This window comes from Pezoporus wallicus, unplaced genomic scaffold (genome assembly GCF_028554395.1).
Source record: "Pezoporus wallicus isolate ANWC-B61680 ecotype Strahan unplaced genomic scaffold, APGP_CSIRO_Pwel_v1 scaffold_6445, whole genome shotgun sequence".
In the NCBI taxonomy this organism is placed as follows: domain Eukaryota; kingdom Metazoa; phylum Chordata; class Aves; order Psittaciformes; family Psittacidae; genus Pezoporus; species Pezoporus wallicus.
The window spans coordinates 4,279,724-4,299,994 of NW_026641753.1; the positions used below are offsets into that span (position 1 = coordinate 4,279,724).

The 20,271-nt window shown below is 37.1% G+C and overlaps 1 protein-coding gene across 1 annotated transcript in view; it reads right to left on the reverse strand.

Annotated features, from left to right (window-relative positions):
- Positions 1-20,271, reverse strand: part of CHM (CHM Rab escort protein) — a 65,992-nt gene that overhangs the window by 44,372 nt on the left and 1,349 nt on the right. Inside the window, exons 2-4 of the mRNA XM_057425107.1 lie at positions 10,105-10,171; positions 2,659-2,731; positions 1,372-1,496 (exon numbers count right to left, since the gene is read on the reverse strand). Of these exons, the coding sequence (XP_057281090.1) occupies positions 1,372-1,496; positions 2,659-2,731; positions 10,105-10,171 (265 nt within the window). The remainder of the gene's footprint in view (positions 1-1,371; positions 1,497-2,658; positions 2,732-10,104; positions 10,172-20,271) is intronic.

The window sequence follows — 20,271 nt, forward strand, 5'->3', positions numbered from 1 at the left end:
CATCATTATAAGTACAACACTCAAGTGATGCGGCATTAAAATAACCGTAACATTTTATCTGCAATACAATCAAGCAACCATTACTGTGGAATACAGAACTTCAGAATATTCTGAGTCTGCGACCTTCAGACTGTATTATTATAATTCAGACCACTTCCCCCCCCCTCCCCCCCCCGATGTTTACACAAAGAAATATGCGTTTCTATATGAATATCTGTCAACGTTTCATCTAAGGTATTATTGAAGGGATTCAACTTAAATAACTGTCCCAAAGAACCTTTCAAGAATTCAGAACAGTGTTTAGTTGAGTGCAAAAATCCAAGAGGTAAAAACGATAAATATAAATAAACAGCTTCATTTTCAATTGAGGCACATACAATTACCATTCCTCATTACCATGCTTGCGCACTATTCAGCATTACTGCTGCACAAGGTTACTTTTAGGTGTTCTTTGATTTTCAATATGACATTGCGAAAAGCTTATCTTCTGCATGGCATGTATCTATCTATATATAACAAAGTAACATACTTCTGTTTAAAACTCCAAATAAAAAATGAAATTTGCATTCTTAACTTCTGCTAATGCAGACATAACTCTCTACAAATACCTAACGGAAAGATATTTACCACCTAAGATTGATTACTCTTCATGTGCTTATGCAACAATTAATCACAGAAGTAAAGTGTATATTTCAAACTAAGAAGGTATTTTTTCCATGTATGTAAAGTAAGAGCTGAGTTACCTTACTTCAAAAACAGAAAGAAGGTGACAGCCCAAAAAGGCTTTTATTACATTGCCAGGAGCCTTCAACCATGCAATTCCTTCTAAAGCATCATGGGCAAGCACTGTTTAATGAGTAAGGTAAATCCACTGAATATAAAAATAGAAAAGGGCAAATATTACTTTATCATTTTAGCACAATTAAATATTCTATAGTTACAATACTACAGTTTATTTATGTTCCTGTTCTTGTGTACTTAGTCCATTTTACATGTACTTACACTGTTTTTTTTAGTATGAGAAAAAAAGTCTTAAGTCTAATTAAGAATGGAGAAATTAACAACCTTCTGCTAATGATACCTACAAACACAACACTTCTGTTTTCGACTCAGAAGTAAATCACCAGTTCACAAAGTTGGCCAACAGATTACACTGCATCAGACAAGGTAATTTAAAAAGTATCAGTTAGCTTCACTGAAGTGATTTCCACAAAAGCACAAGGACATCAGGAACATTTTAGAGGTCATGGTTACTTTCTGAGACAACATGCAATATGGTAGTGTGGTGAAATGCTTGAAGCCAAAAGTACAATATAGTTATTTAGCTCCAGGCATATAAAATTATTTGTATATTTCCGCATTTATACTTACTCGCCAAAACAGAAATCTTCTACATGTTGAATAGTTTTATCCTTCTTGCTAAGAGAAATAACTTCTTCATTCTCAAGGATCAGTTTTCCCCAGTCTTCACATTCATCACTGATACCAGTCTTTTGCTTACAAAGAACAAATAGAAAATTACAATTTGTACCGTACCAGCTGCTCTTTAAATATAAATCTCTGTCGTCCAAACAATTTGTACCATTATATATATATATAGAATCATTTTAACTGTCTTAATGTTTTTTTTTCATTGATATTTTGAGTCCTAACAGTTAGAGCTGGTTACTTTATTATAGCATGCCAACATTTGCACACTGCTAGTTTTAGTAACCTGAGAATGCAGTGCTAAATGGAATACATGTTTCAGTACAGTTGAATGCAATTTTGAATACAATCTACTAAAACCCAGTTTTGCCACAGCCAGGTTCATTCCAAACTTTGTGACAATACTCTTTGAATGGAGACCACATGAGAAAATATGCAGTGATTTGGGTATCATATTAATCTGCCCACACAGGAATCTCTACGGCATGTAACAAAACCCTGAGAGTATTAAGTTCTGACATTGAGCAACTCCACTGATCATGGCAGAAGGTAGCAGCACTATGTAATAAATAGGCATGAGACTGAACTGAAGGAGTTCCATCTTCTACGGACCAACAGGCTTGTAACACTTCAGCAAATAATATGAACATCCATTTGCCAATACAGTTCAAGTGCTCAATCTCTTAAACAAATACCCTCTTCAGAAGATTTCTAGTGTACCGTCATGAATCAGATAAACTTTGGTCATTGAAAAATACACTATCAACATTCATCTTTTTGTCCTGGTTACAGGACATTTCAGTGGAAGGATCCGGTAACTTCCCTTCTCCCAGTTAAGAAGAATCAGCTGAAAGCATAGAAGACAAGACAAAAGGGACTGAAATATCAGAGTGGAAAATAATCAAACAGGAGAAGACCAGAAGGTGCTGGGAAAGGAATCAAAACAATAGTGTAGTTGGTTCTACATAAATTCAAGAACCTAAAAAGTATGACTGAACACTAGAATGTTTGGCCTCACGTAGTAAGATTAATAAATCAGGCATTTCAAGAGTCCTAGAATGCCAGGCCAGGTGGTTAAGTCTTAACTAGTAAAGTTGGAATGGAGAAACCTCTTTGATCTGTCAAATTACCAAAGAGAAAAAGCACTGTGGCAATTTGTCTTGTAATACATTACGCAAACAAACTTTAACCTTAAGGAATGTTAAAAGAAGTAATTTGAGAATTTTTTACCTGATTTTCTTTAATCCAGGACAATAATCCTGAAAAACTAAAGCTGGCCCAGTTTCCACCATAGTAATTTTTCCTGTAAATAAAAAAACAACAAACCAACAGTAAGCATGGATGGGCAGATAAAACATAGCCTTTTCAGGTTTCAAGAAAAAACAACCAAGTTTGAGATGTTCAAAATGTTTTCTATGATAGATATTTGAGGTGCAGAACACAAAAATCGGTGTAATATTTCAGAACTCTCAACAAGATGCAAAATTTCCATTTTCACTCATTTGTATGCATCTCTGACCAGACTACAGTCTAAAATCAAAGTATTTGGAGGGTAAAATGAATAATGCTAAAAAAGCACGTGTGATGCAATAAGTAAGAGGAAAATACAGATGATATTGCTTCTTGGCCAAGACTGACTGTGCACCTCTAACTCCAATACATACATCACTATAGCTACTTTTACTTAGCGCACAGCCCAGCCAACAAGCCTGCAAGTTTCAGAGTTCTCAGAAAACCTACTTCAGGTTTTTGGCATCAGGTTCTGGCAGGACCTCACAGCTTTGTCACATGAGCACAGTTATGCTGCTTCTGACTGAAGCCGATGTAGAAGTTAACGTAATTGCATTACATGTCACTTTTGAACTAACAGTGCTTCATGAGGGTGATATGCAGAGGAGGGTTAAGTGAACTGAAACTTGGTCCAGACAGTAGAAACCACATCTTTCAGCCATTATGTCAAAGGAAAGTTCACTCTATTATTTGTTGCTTACAGAATAGATTATGCTTATTATAGACTGTTACGATGCTCTTGCAAAATTCTTACTGAACTGCATATACTGTAGGTGGAGCCAAAGGAACTGATTTGTACAAAATGATCATACCTCCCCAAGTACTTTTCAGTTTATATTTACCACTTTATTGCCTGAAAAATATTGGTTTCCTTCTTTTAAATCACAGAAAATTAACTGTTCTTCCGTTAATCAAAGACTCTGTTCTCCCTTTAAAAAAATTTCCTATCCGTATTTCTCTCAACATCAGTTGGATTAGGTTCTTTCATCATGCATATCACAGCTTCAATATTTAACAGCTCTGATGGGAAAAAAATAACAGAGCAATAAAATAAAAAACAAAATCACCAGTTCTCACAAAAAAAAAAATCACTTGAGGATTTAGCCCTGTTTTCTGGCACTGCATGTTGGCACCTCAGAAGCGTGAAAGATAATGAAAATACTCTCTTGGATAGATATCTAATGTTAGTGCATACACTAAAATACCCCAACCCGCCAGCATTTAGGGAGGAAGATGGGTTTTGCACTTTACAGGTCAATGCAGAGACTGTTAAATAACTTCAAATCTTATCATAGCCTCCTCCTCTTTTAAACTGTAGAGGTGAGTGCGATAACAGTGAAAAATTAAATTCAGGTTAGATTCTACCATTTGAGATGGGATGGTTTTGACAAGGGTTATCTGCACTGACAAAGGCTTCATCGAGAGTGTCAGCCCCTTTGCAGAACCAGAGGGTGATGCTCCATGCCATGTTGCTTACTTAGCATATGAAGGACAGATGTCTGCTAAACAATGCCTAATCACTCCTGACTAGAAACTGACCTCAAAAAGTCTTTCAGCTACTGCAAGGCAATAGTGAAGAACATAAATAGGACATCTGCAAAGAAAACAAAATCCAGCAATCGCTTAATAAGGCCAGCTTCTACAACAGAATGAAGTGTTTAAGGCCATCAACTGGGAAGACTGGTTCTATACTTTATGAGAATGCTCAAAGTCTGCCCTGCAACTTGGTGACTTTAAGCAGAACAGCTCTATCTGCAGATCCATTACCAACCAAAAACTCCAATCACCTGCAGAGTTCATACTTACCTCACTATTACAAATGACATGGGTGAGGCTCTGTAAGAACTGCACTTTGGTATCACACAGAATACAAAGCAATGAGGATGAAACAACTGATTGCCAAATTTCAGACTGTAAAACAGTAACTGATTGCACACAATGATAATCAGGTTTGTTTTAGCTATCACTGGTGCAGGCTAATTTCTGCTGCTTCTTAAGATATGACTGAGTAAAAAGTTCAACATCCATATATTATCTGCCACTTCTGGGATTTCCAAAAAACACAAGCCATGAAGATTTATTTTTAAGGGAATCTGCTGTTTAGTTGCAAGTTTCCTTGAATATGGAATACAATCTGGCTGTCAGAGAAAGCAAGGCCATTGATCACAGAAACTGCAGAAAACACCTGCCTAAAATTAGGACTGGGTTTCTTGAATCTACACCAGTATGAATTCATGCATATTTAGAGTACTCCAAATTAAAACTTTCGGTAAGAGAAATGAATGTCATGTTCACAGAGTTACAACAGTTGATTCGTGAGCTGTCAGACACGTCTGATGTAAACATTCCTCTGTTCATCAGGTGGATTTTCCTTTGAAAGTGCTTTTCTTTTTAACCACCGTTGAGATGAATCAATCTTTTCAACAAAGTGCTGCTCCATCCATTTTGAGAAGACAGTATGGCCTTTCTCAAATGGAAAATGAATCACAGCTGTCCTTCCTCTCTGGCATCCGAGCACCTCTCCCAAGCTATGCCATACCACCTCAAATATTAATTTTCTCTTGAAGCATGAAATTCCAGATTCCCCCCCCCCCCCCCCCCCCGGGAATTTTAATGAGTTTACCCTGCATTACATGATGAATCAAGATTGCTTAATTTTCTCATCTGAAAGCACTGCAGAAGGAAGGTAGAGCAGACCTAATTACTGACATAATGAGCAAAGTTTTTTGGTAAAAATCTTGAAAAGGAATTCTGAAAAGGGTTGACTAATGATTTTACAATTAGGAGCCCTTTGTAACCAAGTATTTTTGTTGTAATTGCCCTGAAGATGAACCGAGGAATTCCTTAAAGTAATGGTCAAGATCAAAGCTTAATTAAAGCTACAATACTGTCCCCAAAATTTGAAGGGCTAAGCTCCTCTTGTCGCTTGTTATATTAGCAAACTACAAAGATGGATATTTTCTCCCTTTTCTAGGGTAGCAATTCAATTATCCTGTAAGTAAAGGCATGAAACATTTTGAAGGTGTAACAGCAAAGGTAGAAATTAATTTTTCTACCAAGTTAGAGCACGGATGTTTTCTTTTTCTCTCATACGTTAATTTCCTAGATTAAATTTGCTCAAAACTTCTCCTGTATTACCTGGATTTTCACATTAATTAAAATACTGCTGCTTTTACTTCACACTTAGTAAATCTCCACTCTGTAGTTAAAAGCAGTAGAACTGCTGAAGTAATTTTTGCAAAGTTTTGGAAATGTAGCTCAAGTATGGTTTTACCTCAGCTGATTTCTCTCTTCTCCCACATTAGTTTGTGATTTTTAACTTCGTTACTAACACCATTTTTCTTCAAATACCTTGACAGAATTAGCAAATCCCAGTCCAGAACACTGAAACTGCAAATTGTTTCCAAATGATTAATATTCTTGGAATCCAAACCAAGGGAATATCTAACATGTCCTTCTGAAGACAGACTGCAAATTAAGAAATTAAACAGTTCTGAAAGCACGAGATACACAAGTAAAATGTAAGTAAGAAGAGAAAAAGGGTTTCACAGCCTATGCTTGTTAAGATTACCCTTCTCGGTTCCATGTCATAACAGCCATGGTGTAGCAGTCAAAGCTGGTGATGTCTGAAGAAAAGCTGCTGATGCCTCACGATTGCTCCCACGAGCTGCCTGTATGTGTCTGTCCTGCATTTGATCTTTCAGAAAGAAGTCTCAAACCATCAGAGTAGCTGTCTTTTGCAAAGGAAGTTACTGCCACATCGATTTTAAGGATCTGAACACAAAATGACTTATGTTTCAAACCAGTGGTTTCACGTGCTACCTACTGAGCACACAGTCAAATGTATTAAGAATTGCCATTCTGGGACAGTAATTGTGTTCAGGAGCACGAGAAGTGGACTACGCTTCCCTACCTTCCAAGAGGAAGGGTTTAACCCAAACAGCTTTTGAGATCTTTCAGCTCAACGTAAGGGTGATGGTGGCAGTCACTTATGTTACATTATGTCCTGGGGTGCGAACACAACTAAAGCAAATTAACATGGACTGGTTGAGACTATGTTCTACTCTCCAATACCTTTGCTATGAGAACATACACCAAAAAAAAAACCAAACCAGAAATAAAAACAACTTCTCTCAGAAAAGGTCAAAAGATACCAGAATTAACATTTTTTGCCTAGATTCCCTTACTGAAGGTTAAGGAATTCCTTTATTTATTTGGCAAGAAATTGACTTGCTTTGAGGAACAACCTTTTTGCTCTCTGGTTGATGTACTTCCACAGCTACCTCACTTTACAGAAGTCAAAGATTAAAATGAAGGCTGTATGAAGATGCAGGCTGTATTACATTATATATTTTACAAGTCCTGGCAAAAGTGAGCAATTGTCTAGCAATATGTGGAACTACAAAAACAGGTACCTTGGAGGGGGAAGGTACAAGGAGGGTGTCCATCATGCTTCTGGATGCTCAGATAAAACAGAATTGTGAACAGAAGGAACATTCAAGTACTCTACGGGCAAAGCAAGCTTAAAAATTAAGAAAGCTAAGCAGTGTCAAAAAGCAAGACATGAGAAGCAGGCAGAGCAAACTGGGCACAGAAGAGGAGTTAAAATCCTGCATCTTGACACTCCTATGCTTCTGAATTAAACTTTATACTGACAGATTATTAAGTCAATGAGGAAGGATGTAAACAGAAAAACTGTAGTCTACAAATGCTACCAGATGCTGAAAATCAAAATGTAGCTAAACATACCTCGCCTCCAACTGCCCTGTCCTCAGTAACCAAACTAGTACATAACTATAAAGATATGTAATTATAAGAGGCAAATAAGCAAAGGACCAGAAGCAGAAAACATAGCAAGCCACCAGGAGAAAGTCCTATGCATACGAACACTCGGAATGGGAAGTATATTCACTTCAAGTAATCAACTTTCAGTCTTGATCTACCTTTCTTCAGCAACTTCAAGTTTAACCTGAGTGCCAATCTTCACATTTTTAAATTGCAAATTACTTTTCTAAATCACTTAAAAAATATCCTTGAAATTTCACATGTCAACAGCTCATTAGTATCTACAGTAAATGTAGCTCTGAAAAGAACCACAGATTTTACGTTTATTGAGACAGATAGCTGGCACAGAGAAATAGAGCTCCTTCAATTACTATTTGGCAGAAGCTAACTTTAGTTTAAAATCAGTCTACAGGAATTTATGGCAACACTGCAGTGAAGTGACTATTTTGAATAAGATTAGCTACTGGTGATGGCGATGCTTGGACAGTGTTTATAAATCAACCTTAGAACTTAGTATTTTATAATAGGCCACTTCAAAACTATCTTCCATAATCACCTATGCAGTATATTATGATAAATGCAAACATGGCTGGAGATTAAAAGTAATAAAATGATGCACACAAGGTAACAAGTGCAAGCAAACTATAAACAAAGACTCTATCCATATACTTTTTCTATACTGTGTGCCTAACTTAACTCAGACCTTTGTAGAGAAAAAAAGATGAATCAAAGTAGCACACCTAATACAAACAAGTATTTCTTATACTCTGAAAAAATCTTAAACTCATGATCCTTCAAAAAGGGAAAAACATATACTGTTAAAAAGTGATATTCTGAATAGATGCTGATGAATTTTCAATTATATTACTGCCTCGATAAAATCAAACTTGAAAATTCATCTAGAAATGAGTCAATTAATCTGGACATATAGTAGATAAAATTAAGATGCTTAAATTCAGATGAATCTCTAGCAAGCTTTCCAAGACTTAACTTTTCACTTAAAATTCAAATGGCATCAGGATGGGGGCTTTCTAATGGTTCTGGTAGGCTTTTTTGGGAGAGTACTAACTTAAACACGAAAGGCAGATGGCTTAAATGCCTTAAATTCCCTATTAATGGGGAAGGGGTTGTCCAGCATAAATATTTCTCCTTTTTTTTTTTCCAAGATATAGATTTTAGACCATGATTCAATGACCACATGCATCAATTAAACCAGCAACTATTAATATGAGTGAAGGACACCTTGGTTAAAAACACCTTCCCCTGTCCTTAGCATGCACTAGAGTTGGAAAATAACTTCACAGGAGAAAGGAATCTAAAGAAGAAGCCTTAATTTTCACCATAAAAACAAAAGCATGTGTGAATGTAAATGAGCATATTTAAGTGAAAACAGTAATAAACAAAACCTGTATTCCGCAGTTCTAATTGCCTCCTCCTGCAAGATTTCTGAAAGGCTCTTCATCGCAGCTAAAAACAGGCATGGATGGAAGTGTTGCAGTTTAACCTCAGCCAACAATTAAGCACCAGACAGCCACTTACCCATTAGCCCATGTAGGTTGAGATAAAGATACATTAATAGGTAAAGCAAAAGCTGCGCAAAACAAAACAAGGAATTCATTCACCACTTCCCATCGCAGGCAGATGTTGCCACCCCCAAGACAGCAGGGCTCCATCACACATTATGGTTACTTGGGAAGACAAACGCCATTACTCCAAATATCTACCCCTTCCTTATCCCCCAGCTTCCCATGATGAGCATGACATCCTGTGATGTGGGATACCCCTGGGGTCAGTCGAGATCAACTGTGTCCCCTCCCAACTCCTTGTGCATCCCCAGCCTCCTCACTGGTGGGGTGTGAGGAGCAGAAATGGCCTTGTATTTGAGTAAGCACTGCTCAGCAGTAATTAAAACATCCCTGTATGATCAACAGCTTCCAGCACAGATCCAAAACACAGCCCTACACCAGCTACTAAGAAGGAAATTAACTCTATCCAAACCAAAATCAGCACAAAAAGAAATCTAAGTTCCAGTGACTATTACAGACTTTGATAAGCAATGAATGTGAAAAACTGAAACATAAGTGTTCATTTGACAAAATCTAAGTAGTCTACTGGTAACATATGCATCAAGCTTTAAATCCAAATGTGACCGTTTTATTCATTCTATATCTGTTTATTCTAAAATAAATGGTTTAATATTCTGGTTAGCAATCTAATACAAATGAGATACTAATAAAACATTTTGTCATGAAATGATAATGGTTCTGGTAACAATTCTGACAAAACCAGAATGGGTTAATTACTATGAAGAACGCTGACAGAGGACACTAAACCTGCAACCGTTCCTGTCTGAATGGAAGAAGGAGCCATGAACAGCATCCTTGACCACATCATTTATGTTCCAAATTACTGAGCCAGCATGCAAAAATTGCTGTTCTACTGATGGCTATAACACCCCAAAAATAAGGTAGAGACAGAAGCTAAGATTACTTGATGCCAGATGAGTGCAAAACACAACTCCCTAAGGGCACGCTGACATAGACACAGACATACTTCTAGACAGTTTAATTCCTAAAAAGGAAGACTGTTGGAGTAACTTACGAATCAACATGAAGAACTCTCTGGCCACTTCTAGCACATGCCGCTGCAATAATAGACTCAGGCAAACCTGAAAGGACACATGCAATTTTTAGAACTCAGTATGCCAAGATATATTAAAAAATTAAGCAGAGTTAGAACTTGGTCAGAAACAGGCGGTTTAAATAAAACAAAGTTTATAATATGAGTCACTGAAATTTTTAATACCCTCATGCTGTAAAAATAATGAACGCTGTTTTATGTTAAATAATTGTATGGCGCATCTCACTTGCAAACAGGACTAGCTCTGAGTTAAAGCTTGTCATCAGTATCTTCTCCAGACACCTTGTTATCATAAACAGATTGCGCACTCGCCAGCACAATGATACCCAAATTGTAATGGGATGCTCTGTAACTGTATCCCTCCTGATACAGATAGGCATTATCTGAGGTCATTTCTGTTTTATTTTTGGTCACTTCAAAGTGGCTGATGTAATGTGAAGAGTGAGCAACAATCCATTAAAACTGTGTTTTAAAATAAAGAAATTTATGGTGAAGTGCTGCATACCCTGGTATGTTGTCCAAGGATGCATCAGACAGCATGAAGGCATCAGCCTCTTAGGATGGCATTAAACAATTGCATACAGCAGACGGCAGAATCCGGCACAGTATCATCTCCTCCATATCATCTGTTGGCAAACACCTCCAGTGTGAACAGACCTCAGAAATCTATTGGGACTTGGCTTCCGAGTAAACTAATTGCTTTGCTCCAAACGAGTGCCCAGGAGCACACTCAATACTGTATGCAGACCAAGACCTGAGTGTAAACATTAAAACTAAACTGACAGGGCAGGTGTACTTCCACTTCACATTCAAGGGTAGTGTTAGGGACAGAACATATGCAAAATAGCTGTCCTTAACATGGTATCCCTATCAATGTCTCCCACATCATGCAATTACTCTGTCAAATCAGTATGTTTTTACTACACTCAGAAGACCAATAGTACCAACAAAAACAAACGAAAAACCAACCAAACAAAAACCCCAAAGAAACACCAAAAACCAAGCAAACAAACCAAAAGCCGAACACCAAAGGCCAGTGATATTTCTCTACCAGCAAAACCCTCTTGGAATGGCACATGAACACAATTGGAAAGTCATTAAATGACGCTGCTCTCTAGCTCCTACTCCCACTCACCAGATTTTTACGTGCAGTTAGATGACTTGGATTTCTGACTAGATTCAGAAAAGCAGTATAGCTCAGTCTCTAAAAAGCTGTATGGCACTAGCTTTGCTGAAATCTCTTAAAATTATCTACCCGCTGCTTAAGCAGGTAAATCAGTAAAAGCGATTAAAATCTAAGGGACTAGGTATTAGCAGACACTTGAATGTATATTCAATTAAGGGATGAGATTAAACAAAGTGAAAGGAATGTGCCGCTGATCTGATTTACAGCACAGCACCAGGAGCAGCTGTACCACTACAACTAAGGAGAGGCAGAACTGACAGCAGAAAAAGCAGGTGTGGTAGGGCACAAACTTCTCTAGCTAGATTTGAGCCAAACGTCATCTGCATGAGAATTTCAGGCCTGCAGTTGTCTGTTTCTTCAGAAAGAATACTGCCTTCACAAACAAATGAAATGTCAGTATGTTGCCATATGATGATTCACTAAAAACACATAATGCAGTACATTAGAGGTTACTGGACAACTATTCATTCCTTGTAAGGTACCAGTTTTCAGTTACCTCAAGTAAGAGGCTGTTAGACGTTCAGGATATATTAAGTACAATTTAACACTCAAAGATGGGGAAAAATAACCTCAAATGGTTGAGCTAGCCTTCAGTAATTCTAGAATCTGAAGTACAGTCTAGAAAACACCCAGCTGGACCACAGCTTCGAACTCTAAGCCAGCAAAGGCAAAACACAACAACCAAAATTAAGAGGTTCAACCTGCTTATCCTCATCTTCAGCCATTTCTGACCTCCTCTCACATCAGCTAGATGGGAAGGTTTCAGCAGACTAGTTTCATGGTGGTGTTGACAGTCCAAAAGTACAAACATTTGTATTAATAGACAAGGAGGGTTAACACAGACATTTCCAGGAAAATAGCTACAAACTCCCTGCAAAATTTCCGGGTTAAACACCCTATTTTAATGGACTAAAAGAAGAAAATCCCTTTCTGAATTGCTAACACAGAAAAAGTTACAATGGTTTCGCACAGCCAACCTTCCAAAGCAAGTGAAGGCTTATCATGGAATTAATCTCTGGGGGTAGAAAGAGGGATTGAAAAATTGCATCAGTCCTTGGGACACTCGTCTCACAGCCCAGAAAGGCCAACAGTCTTCAGAGCTGAATTTTTTGACGCGCTCAAAACACAGACCATGCTGGACAAGAAGAAAGTCTGTAACTGCAGCACAAGCTTCAGGCTGTCATAAAGTCCTGGATGCACACAGCCTTATTCCATGAACGCAACTCCATGTTCAGCTGTCCTCTGGAAGTGTTCATATGTTTCACTGCTCTCCTATAAACTATCTGGAATAGAATTTAAAACTCCTATTTTGTTTGTAGTTCCTGAAAAAGGTTTTCCTTCCCTCATTTGGGCACAAAGAATATTACTTCAGAAATGGGACTGAGAAACTTTTTCTCCTTCCTTATTGATAAAAGCCACTGAGAAAGTGTTGTAAAACATCCCCAGTGCTGCCTGGCTGACCAGGACTGGAGTTATAGCTACTAGGGCATAACTGATTGCTCTAAGCTCAATCCAATTGATACTGTGTTGGAGGTCTGTTCTTCCATTAACCTTGGGTGAAATTGTTCCCTGAATTAGCTTCCTTGCTCTTGAAAGCTGGCATCAATTTTCTTCACCAACCCTTTGCTTATAAGATACTGGGGCCCCTTCGAGTACCCACTGGCAACAGAATGAGAAAGTGTAGGAAGGCAAGGCCCATGCATTTTAGCTTTTGGAGGGGCTCTTATAACAACCTGATGGAGTAAGACACCATTTATTCTTATGTGACAAAACCCCAGTAAACCAAAGAAATAAGACTGTGCCTTGGCTCTAGCTCTCGAATTTTCTTCTCCAACAGAAATAAAAGCACACTGAAAATAGGTAGCTTTTTCAAATGCAAGTTACTCCTACATGTGATCTGGACTACATGATGGTTACCTTATAGTAGCCCTTTCCAAGAAAGAAGGCTCTGGCAAACTATTATAATATAGTTATAGAGAGTCCCTCTTTACCCAAGAAAAAAATAACTAACTTGGAAAAGCCTACTTAGAGAAATGGTAGGGATTTATTTAATGGCATCACGTGAAGCTGAACTATCTTCTACAGGATGCTCACACAGTTGTGCAAAATAGGACCCCTTCAAATTATTCAGTAAGAGAAACATATTATTTTTATAAATTGTTCCTATTTGGAAGCAGTTCCCTATTCAGAACTTTGACTTTTCAAAAACTCTAAAATGGATTACAATAAAATTTTGAAATGCGTTCAGACTCTCGCTATGGGCCAGTGCAGACTCCAAACCTCTCTCACAGTTTGGTTCAAAAATAATGATTTATTAGAGAATTCCCGGGGAAAGGTTATATCCCTAGTGCTGATTCTTAAGTTTCACTTATGCTTAATGAGTAAATAATGCTGGTTACCTCTAAGAAGGATTATTCTAACACTTTCTGCCACTCATCCTTCTCAGGGAACAGTCAACTTCTGGTTTTGCCAGCTTAAGGGATGAAGGACTAAGCACTACAACCTCCGTCACTCATAACATTTCATGGTTTTGAACTACCTGGATCCAATAACTTGGATCAAAGAACAGCAAGATCTAAATGAAAATCTACATTTCCTTTTAGACTACTTAAAAATAAATATCTAAGATTATACTACTATCAAAATTGATAATCAAATTACTGAATTATCAAGATATCTGTCCTCTGATATAATTAATAGTGACCAGTACTTTCATGCTATGCTATCATGCATGTTAATGTGATACACAGCACACATCCCATCTTACTGTATCAGAAATTAAAAGGGCCACTCCAAAAGAATGTTTTCTCAAATAAGATTCCAAATCCAGGCAATTTCTAGATTGGCAGGCAATTAGAAGTCTAAATAGGAATCCCATGCCCCAAACACAAGAAAGCAGCAACAGACCCAGATTTCAGTATGCTACACATAAACATCTGGCAGCACAAGAGGGATTTATGTAGAGGAATAAGGAGTCCATACAATCCTTCTATCAATTTAATATGCTGACTCTGAAGCATCTGAGGCAGAATCAGATCAGAAATAGCAGTGCATGTTATCAAGAAGTATAAACACTTTCTGAGCTTTTTAGCCCTTTCATATTCCCCCTTGAGAATGCTTCCACATGAAGCATTTGCATTATGTTGTCTTGCACCTAATTTTCCTTACCAGGAAAAACAAAGAGTTTTCCTTCATGAAGGAGGACTGATCAGTACCAGTTGAAATCATTCCTTAAAACCATTACCTTCTTTCTCTACTGACTAACCTCAATTTATCAGATGCAGTATTAAGTCAATTTGCCTCTCTGGACTTTTCAAGGAAACACTGACTTAAAATTTCAGTGAAACAGGACATCACATTTGCAGACAGATAGAAAAATATGTAGAAAATTTGAGATTTTACTCATTATTGATATCTTGGTCATTAACATGTTCTAATAGGTAGAATTTCATAGGTACTTCTTGGCACCTACCCAGAAAAGATGTGCATTCACACAAACACATGACACTGCCACACTGAAATACAAGTGCAAAGTTGAAGTGAACCAACTTCTAGGTCTAATGTTGGTCCAGGAAGAGTACTGACTTGTACGTACTCGTAAGTACATACTTGCCCTTCTCTGGACTTCTTGCAACCTCTTGGGAAGATACTGAAAAAAATCTGGCAAGCAGATGAAATTGTAACAAGCTGGCTCTGCTTAGAGGAGCAAACATGCAGACATGGCTAACTCCAGCACATATAAACTGACATTAGTCCTACGAACTTTTATGTGTAACTTTAAGTCACCTGCTGCAAGAGATTCTGGGACTACATCACAGTCAGTTGCAGCATCAGAATGAAGTAATACAGCAAATTGTCATGAAACTGGTGTTAATACTGTCTATCTCATGATGAAGAATACAGTCCCGCTTTTGGTAGCACCAGCTTTCGCTGCCAGCTGCCTAAGCACTCTCTCTATTGGAGCCTTCCTGGATATACAAGAAGCAGATTAATCTCAATAAATCTCACAGAGGTGGCTGCTGCAAGCTGACCTTGAAGTCTACATCTGGTTGTTTCAAGCAGCCTTGGATCAAGACACTCTCCACTACATGAATTTCTGGACCTTCCCTATGAAGCAAAATCAGCCATACTGCCATTTTCAAGAATAATGTCTTAGATGTAAATAAGCAAGACATAGAGGAAATATCTACACATTATATACAGTTATCAAGATACCAATCCCACTTTTAGTTTCAACACAGCAAAATTAAAATTAGACAAAACTGCTAAGCTAGGAAACTTCCTCAGTTTTAAAAGCCAACTGATTTTAAAGGCTTTACAAAATAATGAAAGTTATTTCACCTCTGAATAATCAAAAATTAATTTCAAGCTTGCACATTGTGTCTCTTCTGATTAGTAGCTATGCATAATACTACAGGGATGCCCTGCTTCTTCAAGTGACTTTAAATGGACATATTCACTGCCCCAAGCAATTTATAAACTAAACAGCTTCATACATGTGGAAGCATATTGGTTCCCGAGTTGTTCACTGTAAACTATTTCCCAGTCATCAGCTGATAAGCTTTTACTGAATTACACAGGATTCATCTTGAAAAGGTTTAAATGTTTAATATGCTTCACTGTATCTACTAAATAAATCACAAGTGTTTTTTTCATTAAATAAAATGTTGAAAGGAAATATATTAAAAATGCTGGAACATAAGACAATTTCAAAACAATCTTCTGGAGTCAGAGAGCTGACCAACTGCAATGAATTTTGTTTGTATCTAAACTTCTGAGAAGAGTAGCTGGCTCTGGAGAAGCTCACATCATCTTTACAGTATGCATTTGGTATATGTAGAACTTAAAAGGCATTTTATAATTTAACTGCAAACAAAGTTGAAATACTTATTGTATATAATATTTTACATTAAAATCAATTTGATTCATTTTATTATATGCTCATACTGCAGACCAGTATCAGAAAACGGTTCTGCACTACAGACTATGGTAGTGGTACAGAAATGACAACCCACTAAGGCAGGTAAAAAATGGTCAAGGAGGGAGCCACAAGTAAAAACATTCTTCTTCTATATTAGTAATTCCATACAGTTATCTGTGCACCATCAGAGGAACATGGCAATGAAAGACCCCAAATCTCACAGCTGGTGCAAATATTTAGAAAATGAACACAAGCAGGCACTTATGCTCCAAATAAAAATTTCACTTGTTACTAAAAATCATGTTCAAACCAAGCAGTGCTCTCTGAAGAGGAACTAAAAATAATCATAATACCCCCCCCAAACCAGTTAAGAAAATACACTTTCTGAATCTGGCTTCAAGTCATAACAGCCCAGGAAAATTAGCATCAAAGATAGCGGAAAAATGAACATACATGAAATTCAGACAACAGCATTTTAGCTTCTTAAACATTTATATAGAAACTGCATCACTAGATGAGTCACATTGTCTTTGCCCATCAAAGTTCTGCTGCATCTGAACATTTCACTCATGGAATGTCCAAGACACTGATTCAGGATATCAGATTAAAAAACTAGCACCCAATTTGGCAGATCATTTTTTTGAACTACAACTGAAAGTTGATTACTTCAGGGTGAGGGATTTTATTTAATGTAACCAATGTATCAGCACACAAGACAGATCAGCAAACATTCTAGGCGCATTCTAAACATATCCTGTAAGAATGAAAACATTAGAAATTATTAATTTTTTTTTAAATCAATCTTCAAGGCTAAATTCTGAATTCACATCTATAATATTATGTTAGTTTTCCATGGTATGTTTTAAAAATCATATTAGTATTTCAAAGTGATTTTTCCTAACACTGTACTTACATAAGATAAACATAAAGTACTTACACCACTCCCAGCATATCGAACAATAAATAATAGATTCTCCTGACAGGACTTTGATGACCTGGCAAAGCCCGAGTGCTTTCAGCCAAAATCATATTAAACCATAAATCACTCTTTATTTTATAGAATATTTCAAAATGGATTCCTGCTTTCTACCTTGAAAGTCATTTCATGTGTTATTTATAACCACTGAAAACCAGAATGGAAAGAAAATTGCATAGAACTAGAAAATTTACTGTGACTGCTTTTATAAAGAATAACTCCTTTTTAGAAAAAAAATTAGGATTACTAGCAGAGAAACCTTTGAATACAACCACCTTTTAAAGAGCCATAGCCTTTCTTTGACAACTTCACCAACAAAATTAATACAGGCCTTCTGGAGTATCAGAGACAAGCTTAAGAAGTGAAAACTGAATATAATCCAATCAATTTAAGAAACTCAAGGTAAGAATAATCCTGCATCCTAATTTACACCATTTATCAATATGCACAGCCATGCTAAAAATCTTTGCACTTACAGTGGTTTCTGCTAGAAATTCAACTTTGCTGAAAGTTTTGCCTATGAATTTTCCTACTTGAAAACTGCCTAAAGACAAAAGCTCTGTCATTGACTCCTAGCTCCGGGTGTCACTCTCAAATAGATACCTGTTTTTTTGAGAGAAATATTTATCATAGAACTCATACCCTCTTGCTATAAATGTACTACCATTTTAATACTTGCACTGATATAAAAGTTGAGCCTACAAAAGCTTATCAATAATGAACTCATTTAAATGAACATGATTAATGCCAACCTTTAATTCCTCAAGCAAGCAGTTACATCAGCCCTCCAAATCTAGATCCTGCAGGCTTTATACAAATAAAAATGACTGGGTATCACTTTTCAAAGACCTTCCATAATATCAGAAATACTTTGAGGACTGATGGTATTACATAGTATCTACTTTGGCAAAGAATCACCCAGTCAATCCATTCCTGTTTGGTTAGAGGGTAACTTGACCATAGTGCTATACTAAAAAAGCAGGAAAGTAGGGGTATGAGAGGCTGGGGGGTGGAGGGATGGGACTGACTTCAAGTCTGCAACAAAAAAAGGGGTACAACAAAAGAACAATGTCAGAACAGGTTTAATTCTCCTACTGTGTTGCCATCAAAAATCTCAAGGTATGCCCACCAGTTTTACATCACATGATTATCCAGTTTTTCTTTAGAATTACGGGTTTAAATTCCATGATAGTAGTGAAACTTTTTCTGCTGAACCCACCAGTACTAATTACTTTTCTACTACACATCCATATTGTTCTAAACTTGCCCATGCAAGAAAATATTTAATGTGGGTGAAGGAAACGTAGGTTTTTCAATAAGCGAATTTACTTTTCCCTTAGAAATATTGATGAAGTTATTGAACCTAAGCATTAAATGGAGCACTGATGACTAAAATTTAGTGTGAGGTTCCATTTTCATCAAGCTTACTACAGGGAAGCAGTTAAATGAGCCTGAAATAAAAACAAATTCAAATCTAATGTTACCACTCAATCTAATTACTAAAATTAACAGATGCACCAACTATAAAACCAGAAAAAGGCCACACATGCAGAAAAGAACACAATTGCTACTATGCAGTTAAAAATATCATTAACACAAACATTCTAGTTATTACAATATGATAATTAAATATCCATAGGTATACTCAGCACTGGTTATAGATCAGAAAACAACAGATTTGAAGACAAGGCTAAAATGTTCTCCCAGGAGTAATTTCCCAGAACAGAAGACTGGTGAAAGTTTTACTTCGAATAATCTTCCATACTGAGTAATTTAATACAGATTTTAAAAAGCAGTCAGCAGCGTTAGTCACCATTTACATATGTTCTTGGTAAAAAGGAATACAAAAAAATAAAAGACAAAATAATTCCTAAAATGCAGGTTTCTGAAAATCTTGAAATTGCCTATAGCAGTAATCTCTACAGGCGGGCAAACCCACAACCTTCAGTGCAAATTCACACTACCACCACCAAATAAAGCAGTATTTCAGAGGGAAAATTTAGCTCAAAGAATCTCTTTCCCCCAACATCAAAGCTCATTCCAAAGCAGGGAAGATCATATTCAGTGGTTCCTGCATGACCAACTTTTATTGGGACAGACAGTTCAGTCTGCTGGTGAACTGCCAGTTCCAGGCAAAGTCTTCTAACAGTGTACATGGATTGCCTCAGCATACACAGTCTCTTCCATCTGACATCCCACCACCAACCACCATTCCTCTACAGTGAGCTGCCTGATACTACTTATACACATGCCCAGCAAGCACAACACACGACGGGTCGTCAAAGGCAGCACACAAGTCACCTGCCACTGCTGAGGCAGCTCCCTTGGCCTGCGCTCTCCTCAGCGCCAGGGCTGCCAGTGAGTGGATTAGTCACAAAAGCTCCAGAAGAAAAGACTGGCAGCACTGGAACCATTAAAAGATGAAGTCTTATTTATCTAAGTTCTAGTCAGCTCTTCTAAAGAGGTAACACCTTCACTAGCCTCCTTAGTAGCTACAATAGCTACTTCTACTGTTTTCACCTTCTAGTTTCCTTAGTAGCTAGAATAGCTAAATAGCTTATCATTAATGTTGTTTTTGTAAACTTTTGAGTTTCATTTAATTTTCCACATCACTGTTTTTCTCATGGCAATACAGAATGAATTATCCTCAAAAAAATCAGAGAAATTTTACAATTTTTAGTAGTTTGCCCTTCTGACACTTCAGCTTTTCATTACTTACTGTTCTTCTCAAATGCTCATAATAGTCACAAATCTGGACATGTATGAAAATGTCAGACTCATTACCAAGGTTTCCACTCCATACAACAGAGTGATGATCTCTTAAGATGCTCAACAACTTTAATTTTGCACGTTTAGTAGAGTTACAATCTACAGAGACAGTATGTCTTTATAATCTCTCACAGACTTCAGAAGTAAATGAGAAATCCTTTGAGAAGTTATACATACACCATAAGGGGATCACTTTTTCCTGGTAAACACTGAAAACAGCAATTACATTAAGAAACTCACTCATTCTATCCCAAGCTACTGGATAAGTAGTCTGAA